The sequence below is a fragment of the Salvelinus alpinus genome, chromosome 10 (genome assembly GCF_045679555.1).
Source record: "Salvelinus alpinus chromosome 10, SLU_Salpinus.1, whole genome shotgun sequence".
Taxonomy (NCBI): Eukaryota; Metazoa; Chordata; class Actinopteri; order Salmoniformes; family Salmonidae; genus Salvelinus; species Salvelinus alpinus.
In genome coordinates, this window is record NC_092095.1 from 69,447,449 (window position 1) to 69,462,627 (window position 15,179).

Consider the following 15,179-nt stretch of genomic DNA (forward strand, 5'->3'; position numbering starts at 1 on the left):
TAATGACTCATCAAGTTATAGGGAGGCATTCTGGGCGCATTTATTGTTGCTCATTGGAACGTCATAATGATGATGATGCCTTTTCGGTCGCTGGACTCAATGGAGTTGGAACGTGCTCACCTCTCCAAAGCTGGACGGGTTCCGCCGGAGGTTGGGCGTGTTGCGCCGAAACCCAAACCGCCCGTTGTAGCCTATCAGCGGCTTGATGTCCGACATGAGACCACTGTGGTTGCTCACCTGCTCTCGAGAGTGACCTGTCCGGTGCAGAGACAAGATAGCCTGTACCAGTGACTCTGAGCAATGATGGTGATGATGTAAAACCTGTATAGATTATGAATCCCATGTAGGCCTACTGATGTAAAAGCTGTATAGATTATGAATCCCATGTAGACCTACTGATGTAAAAGCTGTATAGATTGTGAATCCCATGTAGACCTACTGCTAAATAAAAGTACCTTGATTTATTGAATATAATAGAAGAGCATGTCAGCAGGGTAAAGAATAGTTTCTTCAGAATATAACTGTAGCCTATTCTTCAGTCTCCTCCAACTGTTTGTCACTTCACATAGCCTATAGGCCTATCTCCCCCATCCTTATTTCGATAGGTCAAAGCGATGGCTTGCATTGATTATATCCCCCTGGTGGCAAGAAAAGCCACAACCTGTATAAAAAGTAGCTGTGGATAAATCTGCTAAATGACCAAAATATACAATGTAAATGTAAACTTATTTCTCTGATTCTGTGGACCTAATTTGATGTCAAACGGGACATATTATGAATCCCATTTAATGCAAATAAAAATAATAATAGAATAGAACAGCCAATAGAATAGAACAGTTTATATAATAGAATAGAATATCCTAGAATATAATAGAATATAATAGAATAGCCTACCTGCTCCGGAAGTGTTCCTCAGGTCTAGGGACTTTTGGGCAGCGGCGCTCTTCAGTTCCTTGTTCTCGGTCTTCTGTGGGACCCTCTGCACGGACGGGATGGTCGTGTAGCGCGCAGCGTGGGGGTCATTGCGTGCGTCGTACCCGGGGAGCACCGACCAGAGCCGGGGGCGCATGTGTTCATACCCGAGCGCAACCGAACTGACAGCGATGCAGTCGAGCACGAACTTCTGCTCGCGCTTCTCAGGCCCGGAGTGATTCATTTTAGGCAATGCAACTCTGAAATTACAAAATATATCAAATCAGTCCACATTCAATACATACAAATTAGGCACAGAGCCTTTTAAAATGAGACTTGGCTACTAAAATAAAACTATTTAAAAAGCGGGTCAGATTCGGGCCTAACTGTGCAGTGTGTGTTATTATACTTATGACCCAAATTCCAAAAATGTATGGAGGGACACGAATAGCCAAAAACACTCACATGAACAATCACAGCAAAAGCACGTAAAATCAACACTCACTCCCCGGTCAGTTGTGCACCTGCCAATGTGCTCGTTTACACTTTACTTCAAAAGCCTGCTGAATGACGCAAATGTACGTCTTTATTACGTTTCAGCAGATATAGCTGGGGGCAGTGAAAATTGCTTCACAGGAGGGTTGCCAATGCACAATTGCTCATCTACCATTCTAGATTAAATCCGTCTCAGAAACACAGTGACAATTTTCATGACATGAGCTATCTGGATTCAACTCGGAAGGGATCCTTAAAGTCATTATACAGGCCTATTTGCTTTTAGAAGACATGCTAAAGTTAAAATAAACGGAGTTTCTAATCTGCAGGGCTAAACTTTGGCCCCAGCGCCTGTCGTTGCGGGGGGTGCAAGTGGCTATTGTGACGTTGCTCGTAGCAACAAGGTCAGTGTTGGAGTTGCGCGCCCGGGTGCATTTCCCATCGAGATTTATCACCCGAGGAGACGCACTGTAATGGGCTATCGGCGGGGGAGAATCTGGAAGTCGGGAGAGAATCTGGAAATCGGTGAATTGAGCCGAATCTGGAAGTCCGTGGATTGAGTTGAAACAACTCTGGGTTTCTTTTCTTTTTTAAAGATCTTTTGCTCTAATTGTCATGATGACCGACTTGCTGTCCGTGGTGTCGGAGGCGGAGAGGAAGTCCTTTCCAACCCTCTCTCAGCTCTCAGAAAACGGTCAGGACAGGACACACTTTCTAGCCTATTTTATTGTACAGTAGAAAAGATATAGCCCACCTTGCTGCATCGTAAAAACACCTAGGCTATGCGCATTTGTTTGAAAACTTTGCACAATTTAGAATCAAGGTGTGCATGTCATTTTTTTTAAAGCATTTAGCTATATAAGCAATTTTTTTTTTCTGAAAATTGTTCTGAAAATCTTCCCCTTTATTTCAGACATTGACAGCATTTGGTCGAACGTGTCATCTTTCGTGGAGCGACAGATGACCTTGCAAAGGGTGAGAGCACTTTAGAAAGTCGATATTGCCATAGTCAGTGGTCAGTCAGTTCAGCTGAACCGAGGGTATAGCAAAGGAGGATGTTTTTAGGAGGTTGAAGCTCATTTATTCAATTTTTACACAATAACTATAAAATGCTATTGGATGAAGAGCAAAATCAAACAAAATGACATCAGGCATTAATTATCACCGCGTGTAGGCTACAATCAGTACTGGAAAAAGTACCCAATTGTCATACTTGAGTAAAAGTAAAGATACCTTAATAGAAAATGACTCAAGTAAAAGGGAAAGTCACCCAGTAAAAGTCTAAAAGTATTTGCTTTTAAATATACTTAAGTATCAAAAGTAAATGTAATTGCAAAAATAAACTTAAGTTTCAAAAGTCAAAGCATAAATCATTATCCATTCCTTATTTTAAGCAAACCAGATGCCACCATTATCTTGTTTGATTGTTTTCACGGACAGACAGAGGCAAACTCCAAACCTCAGATATCATTTACAAACGAAGCATTTGTGTTTAGTGAGTTCGCCAGATCAGAGGCAGTAGGGATGACCAGGGATGTTCTCTGTTTAGAGAGTCTACCAGATCAGAGGCAGTAGGAATGACCAGGGATGTTCTCTGTTTAGAGAGTCAACCAGATCAGAGGCAGTAGGGAGGACCAGGGATGTTCTCTGTTTAGAGAGTCAACCAGATCAGAGGCAGTAGGGAGGACCAGGGATGTTCTCTGTTTAGAGAGTCAACCAGATCAGAGGCAGTAGGGAGGACCAGGGATGTTCTCTGTTTAGAGAGTCCACCAGATCAGAGGCAGTAGGGAGGACCAGGGATGTTCTCTGTTTAGAGAGTCCACCAGATCAGAGGCAGTAGGGAGGACCAGGGATGTTCTCTGTTTAGAGAGTCCACCAGATCAGAGGCAGTAGGGAGGACCAGGGATGTTATCTGTTTAGAGAGTCCACCAGATCAGAGGCAGTAGGGATGACCAGGGATGTTCTCTGTTTAGAGAGTCCACCAGATCAGAGGCAGTAGGGATGACCAGGGATGTTCTGTTGATAACTGTGTGAATTGGAAAAGAAATCTGTCCTGGTGAGCATTCGAAATGTAACGAGTACTTTTGGTTGTCCAGGGAAAATGTATGGAGTAAAAAGTACATTATCTTCTTTGGGAATGCAGTGGACTAAAAGTAAAAGTTGTCAAAAATATAAATAGAAAAGTAAAGTACAGCTACCCCAAAAACGACTTAAGTTGTATTTTAAAGTATTTTTATTTAAGTACTTTACACCACTGGCTACAATGTCAACCACTACTCAACCTCGTCATAAATTGACTAGTTTACTTGTGGAACGGTACATACAGTGAACATGAAATAGATGCATAATACATGCTATCAAGTCACAAGGCCCGACATCAAACGCTGGCATCAGTGTGAAACGATCTGGCCTTAATGGCCATGTACTCTTATGATCTCCATTCGGCACAGCCAGAAGAGGACTGGCCACCCCTCAGAGCCTGGTTCCTCTCTAGGTTTCTTCCTAGGTTCCTGCCTTTCTAGGGAGTTTTTCCTAGCCACCGTGCTTCTACACCTGCATTGCTTGCTGTTTGGGGTTTTAGGCTGGGTTTCTGTATAAGCACTTTGTGACATCTGCTGATGTAAAAAGAGCTTTTGATTGCTTGAGTAACCGATGCATAAAACAGCTGACTGCGAATGCAAATGATGCCAGATAAATCCTACACATGCATTGAAATAAAAGGCATAGCCTACATCAGACTTACTTTGGCCTACAATCGACAAGGACGCATGAAGATAAAAAAAACTTGACTAAAGAATGACGAATATCACGAAATACAAAAGGAAAATCTACTTTTGAAAGGGCGCTAAAGCCACGCCCGTGATTCAGCACCTCTGAATGGACAGCGCCTCGGTGCAGGAATAGTGGAGCTCCGTGACGCGGTGCTGAATGGACAGCGCCTCGGTGCAGGAATAGTGGAGCTCCGTGACGCGGTGCTGAATGGACAACGCCTCGGTGCAGGAATAGTGGAGCTCCGTGACGCGGTGCTGAATGGATAGTGCCTCTGTCTAGTAGTCAGCTACTGTAACGGCAGCCTTCCTCCTCTTCGTCTGAAGAGGAGGTGTAGCAGGGATCGGACCAAGACGCAGCGTAGTTTGAGAACTATGGTCAGAACGTGACAGCTACAGGGCATTCGGAAAGCATTTAGACACCTTCGCTTTTTACACATTTTGTTACGTTACAGCCTTTATCTAAAATGGATTTAAAAAAAAATGTTTTGTTGATATTTTCACAAATGAATACAAATAAAAAACAGAAATACCTTACCTACATAAGTATTCAGACCCTTTGCTATGAGACTTGAAATTGAGCTCAGGTGCATCCTCTTTCGATTGATCATCCTTGAAATGTTTCTACAACTTTATTGGAGTCCACCTGTGATAAATTTCATTGATTAGACATGATTTGGAAAGGCACACACCTGTCTATATAAGGTCCCACAGTTGACAGTGCATGTCAGAGCAAAAACCAAGCCATGAGATTGAAGGAATTGTCCATAGAGCTCCGAGACAGAATTGTGTTGAGGCACAGATCTGCGGAAGGGTACCAAAACATTTCTGCAGCATTGAAGGTCCCCAAGATCACTGGTCGCCCGGCCAAGCTGAGCAATCGGGGGAGAAGGGCCTTGGTCAGGGAGGTGACCAAGAACCCGATGGTCACTTTGACAGAGCTCCAGAGTTCCTCTGTGGAGATGGGAGAACCTTCCAGAAGGACAACCATCTCTGCAGCACTCCACCAATCTGGCCTTTATGGTAGAGTGGCCAGATGAAAGCCACTCCTCAGTAAAAGGCACATGGCAGCCTGCTTGGAGTTTGCCAAAAGGCACCTAAAGGAATACTCAGACCATGAGAAACAAGATTCTCTGGTCTGATGAAACCAAGATACAACTCTTTGGCCTGAATGCCAAGCATCACGTCTGGAGGATGCCTGGCACCATCCCTACAGTGAAGCATGGTGGTGGCAGCATCATGCTGTGGGTATGTTTTTCAGCGGCAAGGACTGTTAGACTAGTCAGGATCGAGGGAAAGATGAAAGGAGCAAGTACAGAAAGAACCTTGATGAAAACCTGCTCCAGAGTGCTCAGGACCTCAGACTGGGGCGAAGATTCACCTTCCAACAGGACAACGACCCTAAGCACACAGCCAAGAGAATGCAGGAGTGGCTTCGGGACAAGTGTCTGAATGTCCTTAAGAGGCCCAGCCAGAGCCCGGACTTGAACCCGATCGAACATCTCTGAAGAGACCTGAAAATAGCTGTCCAGTGATGCTCCCCATCCAACCTGACAGCGCTTGAGAGGATCTGCAGAGAAGAATGGGAGAAACTCCCCAAATACAGGTGGGCCAAGCTTGTAGTGTCATACCCAGGAAGGCTCGAGGCTGTAATCGCTGCCAAAGGTGCTTCAACAAAGTACTGAGTAAAGGGTCTGAATATTTATGTAAATGTAATATTTCAGTTGTATTATTTAAACCTGTTTTTGCTTTGTCATTATGGGGTATTTTGGGTACATTTTAGAATAAGGCTGTAACGTAACATAATGTGGAATAAGTCAAGGGGTCTTTATACCTTCTGAATGCACTGTATATAATTATTTAGTTTGTGGCCAGTTAGAGATGTGTGGGCACAGTTAGGTGTCCTACAATGCGTATATGAAAGTCATAACTGGTACGCATATCTTTAGAAATGGTAGGATGAATTGTAAATTGGCACTCCACATGAAAAAGGTTGCAGACGCCCCTGCTATAGGCTGTATGAAGCCACCCTTGTCGAACGGCTCGTAAGCCTACAGTGTACCATGCCAGTTCATTTGTGCATTTCCTTTCATCGCCATGGAAGGGAAACATTCTGCGAATATTGAAGCATTGTATCAACAAACGATGTGGCTCCGAGAATATTGATTGCAACATTTCCCTGGTGAACTATTATGTTACCTACGCAGGTGGATTATCTGTGTGATTATTATATATTATTATATTCCACACTATAGCTAAATAACTTAGCAATGTTTAATGACGTTTTGCCAGCAGATAGATCTGTAAAAAAATCTAATTTTAACTGAGGAAGGTGGACAAGCAAGATTGATAGTGAGAGATGGAAATGCATGGTTGTTTATTTCAAAGGCAGGTAGACTACAGGTAGGGATCAGGTAGACTACAGGTAGGGATCAGGTAGACTACAGGTAGGGATCAGGTAGACTACAGGTAGGGATCAGGTAGGATACAGGTAGGGATCAGGTAGACTACAGGTAGGGATCAGGTAGACTACAGGTAGGGATCAGGTAGACTACAGGTAGGGATCAGGTAGACTACAGGTAGGGATCAGGTAGGATACAGGTAGGGATCAGGTAGGATACAGGTAGGGATCAGGTAGGCTACAGGTAGGGATCAGGTAGGCTACAGGTAGGGATCAGGTAGGCTACAGGTATGGATCAGGTAGGCTACAGGTATGGATCAGGTAGGATACAGGTAGGGATCAGGTAGACTACAGGTAGGGATCAGGTAGACTACAGGTAGGGATCAGGTAGACTACAGGTAGGGATCAGGTAGACTACAGGTAGGGATCAGGTAGACTACAGGTAGGGATCAGGTAGGATACAGGTAGGGATCAGGTAGGATACAGGTAGGGATCAGGTAGGCTACAGGTAGGGATCAGGTAGGCTACAGGTAGGGATCAGGTAGGCTACAGGTATGGATCAGGTAGGCTACAGGTATGGATCAGGTAGGATACAGGTAGGGATCAGGTAGGCTACAGGTAGGGATCAGGCAGGATACAGGTAGGGATCAGGTAGCCTACAGGTATGGATCAGCTAGGATACAGGTAGGGATCAGGTAGGGATCATGTAGGATATAGGTAGGGATCAGGTAGGCTACAGGTAGGGATCAGGTAGGCTACAGGTAGAGATCAGGTAGGATACAGGTAGGGTTCAGGTAGGATATAGGTAGGGATCAGGTAGACTACAGGGAGGGATCAGGTAGGATGCAGGTATGGATCAGGTAAGATATAGGTAGGGATCAGGTAGGATACAGGTAGGGATCAGGTAGGCTACAGGTAGAGATCAGGTAGGCTACAGGTAGAGATCAGGTAGACTACAGGTAGGGATCAGGTAGACTACAGGTAGAGATCAGGTAGACTACAGGTAGGGATCAGGTAGACTGCAGGTAGGGATCAGGTAGGCTACAGGTAGAGATCAGGTAGGATACAGGTAGGGTTCAGGTAGGATATAGGTAGGGATCAGGTAGGCTACAGGTAGGGATCAGGTAGACTACAGGTAGGGATCAGGTAGATAATAGGTAGGGATCAGGTAGTCTACAGGTAGGGATCAGGTAGGCTACAGGTAGAGATCAGGTAGACTACAGGTAGGGATCATGTAGACTACAGGTAGGGTTCAGGTAGACTACAGGTAGGGATCAGGTAGGCTACAGGTAGGGATCAGGTAGACTACAGGTAGGGATCAGGTAGACTACAGGTAGGGATCAGGTAAGGATGCAGGGAACAGGTAGGGATGCAGGTAGAGGATGATGACGAAGTAGGACCCTAAGCACACAGCCAAGAGAATGCAGGAGTGGCTTCAGGACAAGTGTCTGAATGTCCTTAAGAGGCCCAGCCAGAGCCCGGACTTGAACCCGATCGAAAAAATCTCTGGATAGACCTGAAAATAGCTGTCCAGTGATGCTCACCATCGAACCTGACAGAGCTTGAGAGGATCTGCAGAGAAGAATGGGAGAAACTCCCCAAATACAGGTGGGCCAAGCTTGTAGTGTCATACCCAGGAAGGCTCGAGGCTGTAATCGCTGCCAAAGGTGCTTCAACAAAGTACTGAGTAAAGGGTCTGAATATTTATGTAAATGTAATATTTCAGTTGTATTATTTAAACCTGTTTTTGCTTTGTCATTATGGGGTATTTTGGGTACATTTTAGAATAAGGCTGTAACGTAACATAATGTGGAATAAGTCAAGGGGTCTTTATACCTTCTGAATGCACTGTATATAATTATTTAGTTTGTGGCCAGTTAGAGATGTGTGGGCACAGTTAGGTGTCCTACAATGCGTATATGAAAGTCATAACTGGTACGCATATCTTTAGAAATGGTAGGATGAATTGTAAATTGGCACTCCACATGAAAAAGGTTGCAGACGCCCCTGCTATAGGCTGTATGAAGCCACCCTTGTCGAACGGCTCGTAAGCCTACAGTGTACCATGCCAGTTCATTTGTGCATTTCCTTTCATCGCCATGGAAGGGAAACATTCTGCGAATATTGAAGCATTGTATCAACAAACGATGTGGCTCCGAGAATATTGATTGCAACATTTCCCTGGTGAACTATTATGTTACCTACGCAGGTGGATTATCTGTGTGATTATTATATATTATTATATTCCACACTATAGCTAAATAACTTAGCAATGTTTAATGACGTTTTGCCAGCAGATAGATCTGTAAAAAAATCTAATTTTAACTGAGGAAGGTGGACAAGCAAGATTGATAGTGAGAGATGGAAATGCATGGTTGTTTATTTCAAAGGCAGGTAGACTACAGGTAGGGATCAGGTAGACTACAGGTAGGGATCAGGTAGACTACAGGTAGGGATCAGGTAGACTACAGGTAGGGATCAGGTAGGATACAGGTAGGGATCAGGTAGACTACAGGTAGGGATCAGGTAGGCTACAGGTAGGGATCAGGTAGACTACAGGTAGGGATCAGGTAGACTACAGGTAGGGATCAGGTAGGCTACAGGTAGGGATCAGGTAGGATACAGGTAGGGATCAGGTAGACTACAGGTAGGGATCAGGTAGACTACAGGTAGGGATCAGGTAGACTACAGGTAGGGATCAGGTAGGCTACAGGTAGGGATCAGGTAGGCTACAGGTAGGGATCAGGTAGACTACAGGTAGGGATCAGGTAGGCTACAGGTAGAGATCAGGTAGGCTACAGGTAGGGATCAGGTAGGCTACAGGTAGGGACCAGGTAGACTACAGGTAGGGATCAGGTAGCCTACAGGTAGGGATCAGGTAGACTACAGGTAGGGATCAGGTAGACTACAGGTATGGATCAGGTAGGCTACAGGTAGGGATCAGGTAGGCTACAGGTAGGGATCAGGTAGGGATCAGGTAGGGATCAGGTAGAGATCAGGTAGGCTACAGGTAGGGATCAGGTAGACTACAGGTAGGGATCAGGTAGGCTACAGGTAGGGATCAGGTAGGCTACAGGTATGGATCAGGTAGGCTACAGGTATGGATCAGGTAGGATACAGGTAGGGATCAGGTAGGCTACAGGTAGATATCAGGCAGGATACAGGTAGGGATCAGGTAGCCTACAGGTATGGATCAGCTAGGATACAGGTAGGGATCAGGTAGGGATCATGTAGGATATAGGTAGGGATTCAGGTAGGCTACAGGTAGGGATCAGGTAGGCTACAGGTAGAGATCAGGTAGGATACAGGTAGGGTTCAGGTAGGATATAGGTAGGGATCAGGTAGACTACAGGGAGGGATCAGGTAGGATGCAGGTATGGATCAGGTAAGATATAGGTAGGGATCAGGTAGGATACAGGTAGGGATCAGGTAGGCTACAGGTAGAGATCAGGTAGGCTACACGTAGAGATCAGGTAGACTACAGGTAGGGATCAGGTAGACTACAGGTAGAGATCAGGTAGACTACAGGTAGGGATCAGGTAGACTGCAGGTATGGATCAGGTAGACTCCAGGTAGAGATCAGGTAGACTACAGGTAGAGATCAGGTAGGCTACAGGTAGACTACAGGTAGGGATCAGGTAGACTACAGGTAGGGATCAGGTAGGATATAGGTAGGGATCAGGTAGGCTACAGGTAGAGATCAGGTAGGATACAGGTAGGGTTCAGGTAGGATATAGGTAGGGATCAGGTAGGCTACAGGTAGGGATCAGGTAGACTACAGGTAGGGATCAGGTAGATAATAGGTAGGGATCAGGTAGTCTACAGGTAGGGATCAGGTAGGCTACAGGTAGAGATCAGGTAGACTACAGGTAGGGATCATGTAGACTACAGGTAGGGTTCAGGTAGACTACAGGTAGGGATCAGGTAGGCTACAGGTAGGGATCAGGTAGACTACAGGTAGGGATCAGGTAGACTACAGGTAGGGATCAGGTAGAGATCAGGTAGAGATCAGGTAGACTACAGGTAGAGATCAGGTAGGCTACAGGTAGACTACAGGTAGGGATCAGGTAGACTACAGGTAGGGATCAGGTAGGATATAGGTAGGGATCAGGTAGGCTACAGGTAGGGATCAGGTAGGCTACAGGTATGGATCAGGTAGGCTACAGGTAGGGATCAGGTAGGCTACAGGTATGGATCAGGTAGACTCCAGGTAGAGATCAGGTAGACTACAGGTAGAGATCAGGTAGGCTACAGGTAGACTACAGGTAGGGATCAGGTAGACTACAGGTAGGGATCAGGTAGGATAAAGGTAGGGATCAGGTAGGCTACAGGTAGGGATCAGGTAGGCTACAGGTAGGGATCAGGTAGACTACAGGTAGGGATCAGGTAGACTACAGGTAGGGATCAGGTAGAGATCAGGTAGAGATCAGGTAGACTACAGGTAGAGATCAGGTAGGCTACAGGTAGACTACAGGTAGGGATCAGGTAGACTACAGGTAGGGATCAGGTAGGATATAGGTAGGGATCAGGTAGGCTACAGGTAGGGATCAGGTAGGCTACAGGTATGGATCAGGTAGGCTACAGGTAGGGATCAGGTAGGCTACAGGTATGGATCAGGTAGACTCCAGGTAGAGATCAGGTAGACTACAGGTAGAGATCAGGTAGGCTACAGGTAGACTACAGGTAGGGATCAGGTAGACTACAGGTAGGGATCAGGTAGGATATAGGTAGGGATCAGGTAGGCTACAGGTAGGGATCAGGTAGGCTACAGGTATGGATCAGGTAGACTACAGGTAGAGATCAGGTAGACTACAGGTAGAGATCAGGTAGGCTACAGGTAGACTACAGGTAGGGTTCAGGTAGGCTACAGGTAGGGATGCAGGCAGAGGATGATGACGAAGTAGGGCCTACAGCAAGAAGTTATGTCAATTATCATTCTGTCACTGCATGACAATGTACATTTGTTATTGTCTACAATTATTATTGTCTTTGAAGCCAAAAACAGGACATGTATTTTGGGGAAATGCTGTAAATAGCACGCTGTTCAGTTGTGTTTATGTTCATACCAATACATGAAAGCAGAATTGCATTAGCCTACGGGGCAAATGAATACAAAAATCAATTAGGCCTACAGCTATCACAGCCTATATTTTAATAGCAATAAAATAGCTTTTTTTTTTCGAATGGTCACCAAAAACGAGGGCTCCCTCACCTCTCAATTTCCAATTCAATCAACCCCTGGCTGTCAGATTACAACAAGGTTTACGAGGCAGAATCAACCCCTGGCTATCAGATTACAACAAGGTTTACAAGGCAGAATCAACCCCTGGCTATCAGATTACAACAAGGTTTACAAGGCAGAATCAACCCCTGGCTATCAGATTACAACAAGGTTTACAAGGCAGAATCAACCCCTGGCTATCAGATTACAACAAGGTTTACAAGGCAGAATCAACCCCTGGCTATCAGATTACAACAAGGTTTACAAGGCAGAATCAACCCCTGGCTATCAGATTACAACAAGGTTTACAAGGCAGAATCAACCCCTGGCTATCAGATTACAACAAGGTTTACAAGGCAGAATCAACCCCTGGCTGTCAGATTACAACAAGGTTTACAAGGCAGAATCAACCCCTGGCTGTCAGATTACAACAAGGTTTACAAGGCAGAATCAACCCCTGGCTATCAGATTACAACAAGGTTTACAAGGCAGAATCAACCCCTGGCTATCAGATTACAACAAGGTTTACAAGGCAGAATCAACCCCTGGCTATCAGATTACAACAAGGTTTACAAGGCAGAATCAACCCCTGGCTGTCAGATTACAACAAGGTTTACAAGGCAGAATCAACCCCTGGCTATCAGATTACAACAAGGTTTACAAGGCAGAATCAACCCCTGGCTATCAGATTACAACAAGGTTTACAAGGCAGAATCAACCCCTGGCTACCAGATTACAACAAGGTTTACAAGGCAGAATCAACCCCTGGCTATCAGATTACAACAAGGTTTACAAGGCAGAATCAACCCCTGGCTATTAGATTACAACAAGGTTTACAAGGCAGAATCAACCCCTGGCTATCAGATTACAACAAGGTTTACAAGGCAGAATCAACCCCTGGCTATCAGATTACAACAAGGTTTACAAGGCAGAATCAACCCCTGGCTATCAGATTACAACAAGGTTTACAAGGCAGAATCAACCCCTGGCTATCAGATTATAACAAGGTTTACAAGGCCGAATCAACCCCTGGCTATCAGATTACAACAAGGTTTACAAGGCAGAATCAACCCCTGGCTATCAGATTACAACAAGGTTTACAAGGCAGAATCAACCCCTGGCTATCAGATTACAACAAGGTTTACAAGGCAGAATCAACCCCTGGCTATCAGATTACAACAAGGTTTACAAGGCAGAATCAACCCCTGGCTATCAGATTACAACAAGGTTTACAAGGCAGAATCAACCCCTGGCTATCAGATTACAACAAGGTTTACAAGGCAGAATCAACCCCTGGCTATCAGATTATAACAAGGTTTACAAGGCAGAATCAACCCCTGGCTATCAGATTACAACAAGGTTTACAAGGCAGAATCAACCCCTGGCTATCAGATTACAACAAGGTTTACAAGGCAGAATCAACCCCTGGCTATCAGATTACAACAAGGTTTACAAGGCAGAATCAACCCCTGGCTATCAGATTACAACAAGGTTTACAAGGCAGAATCAACCCCTGGCTATCAGATTACAACAAGGTTTACAAGGCAGAATCAACCCCCGGCTATCAGATTACAACAAGGTTTACAAGGCAGAATCAACCCCCGGCTATCAGATTACAACAAGGTTAACAAGGCAGAATCAACCCCCGGCTATCAGATTACAACAAGGTTTACAAGGCAGAATCAACCCCTGGCTGTCAGATTACAACAAGGTTTACAAGGCAGAATCAACCCCTGGCTATCAGATTATAACAAGGTTTACAAGGCAGAATCAACCCCCGGCTATCAGATTACAACAAGGTTTACAAGGCAGAATCAACCCCCGGCTATCAGATTACAACAAGGTTAACAAGGCAGAATCAACCCCTGGCTATCAGATTACAACAAGGTTTACAAGGCGGAGTTAAAATGCCGACATCAAACTCAAAGCCGTCGGCCCACTGACTGAACGGCTGCCTGGCGAAGCAAACTGGCACCGTCTCTGTTCTCTGCTTTCTATAAGTCAGAGACAAGGGCGCTGCTGCTCTCTGAGCCAGTCAGCCAATAAAGACAGCTGTTGGATTTTAATTGGGATTGGAATGAATTGAGTTGAACAAGATAATGGTGGTCTGGAGCTACGGTAGTGTATGGCAACGCTCCTGGTCATAGTGTATGAATATAAACTCTGAAATTGGACTATTTTGCATGTACCATAGATTTGAAGCTAGCAACTATCTTATTGCCCAGTTTTCAGTGAGATTAAGAAATCTTTCAGCTCTGAGGAAAGTTAGGTGAGGCATTAGGAAAGTAAATATGACATATCATAAATAATAGAGGCATTATCATGATTGTCCTTCGGCTATATTCATCATCAGGTCTAGGAGAACTGGTTGACAACTTGTTGTTTCTGTCTGTCTGTCTGTCTGTCTGTCTGTCTGTCTGTCTGTCTGTCTGTCTGTCTGTCTGTCTGTCTGTCTGTCTGTCTGTCTGTCTGTCTGTCTGTCTGTCTGTCTGTCTGTCTGTCTGTCTGTCTGTCTGCCTGCCTGCCTGCCTGCCTGCCTGCCTGCCTGCCTGTCTGTCTGTCTGTCTGTCTGTCTGTCTGTCTGTCTGTCTGTCTGTCTGTCTGTCTGTCTGTCTGTCTGTCTGTCTGTCTGTCTGTCTGTCTGTCCAGGGGGTCTACATCGCAGGCCTGGGAGCCTTCACCTTCTCTCAGCAGAAGCTGGACGTAGGGAACAAGTTTGTTCTGATCCAGCGACCCATCTTCCTGCTCTCTGAGAAGCTGTCCCAGTCACACGGCCTCAAGCAGGTCAAACCGCTGTCTGCAGGTGAGTGGCGATGGGCCAAGAACACACACACACACACACACACACACACACACACACACACACACACACACACACACACACACACACACACACACACACACACACACACACACACACACACACACACACACACACACACACACACACACACACACACACACACTGATACCAGCAATGTGTCCCATAGAAACAGTGTGTTACGCTGATAGCAGCAATGTGTCCCATAGAAACAGTATGATGAAAGAGAATGAATGAGAAAACCCAGTGCACAGCTGTGTGTCTAAATCCAAGTGTTGCTTTTAGCAGGAGCATCACAATGACATTGTCCGTTCTAGTCATTGTATTTCTATGTGTGTGCCTGTGCCATCCGTCTGTCCGTCCGTCATCACTGCAGGGGATGTGCCACTGGTCCAGCTCAACTTCCCAACCCTGTCTGAGAGATAGACATATTAACACACTAAGATGGCTGTCTGTGGAGAGCATGTTGGGAATGGGATAGAGATAGACATATTAACACACTAAGATGGCTGTCTGTGGAGAGCATGTTGGGAATGGGATAGAGATAGACATATTAACACA

The 15,179-nt window shown here is 45.3% G+C and overlaps 2 protein-coding genes across 2 annotated transcripts in view; one reads left to right on the forward strand and one right to left on the reverse strand.

Annotated features, from left to right (window-relative positions):
* Positions 1 to 27: 27 nt before the first annotated feature.
* LOC139532751 (sperm microtubule associated protein 1-like) lies at positions 28 to 1,192 on the reverse strand. The gene is made up of 2 exons (XM_071330752.1): positions 895 to 1,192; positions 28 to 254 (listed from the first exon to the last, which is right to left on the reverse strand). The coding sequence occupies exons 1-2, from the start codon at positions 1,154 to 1,156 to the stop codon at positions 97 to 99; spliced, it is 420 nt and encodes a 139-aa protein (XP_071186853.1). The 5' UTR covers positions 1,157 to 1,192; the 3' UTR covers positions 28 to 96.
* The window catches only part of LOC139532750 (coiled-coil domain-containing protein 81-like), a 39,358-nt gene continuing 25,299 nt past the window's right edge, over positions 1,121 to 15,179 (forward strand). The window contains exons 1-3 of the mRNA XM_071330751.1: positions 1,121 to 2,101; positions 2,321 to 2,382; positions 14,447 to 14,600. Of these exons, the coding sequence (XP_071186852.1) occupies positions 2,023 to 2,101; positions 2,321 to 2,382; positions 14,447 to 14,600 (295 nt within the window). The 5' untranslated portion in view covers positions 1,121 to 2,022. The remainder of the gene's footprint in view (positions 2,102 to 2,320; positions 2,383 to 14,446; positions 14,601 to 15,179) is intronic.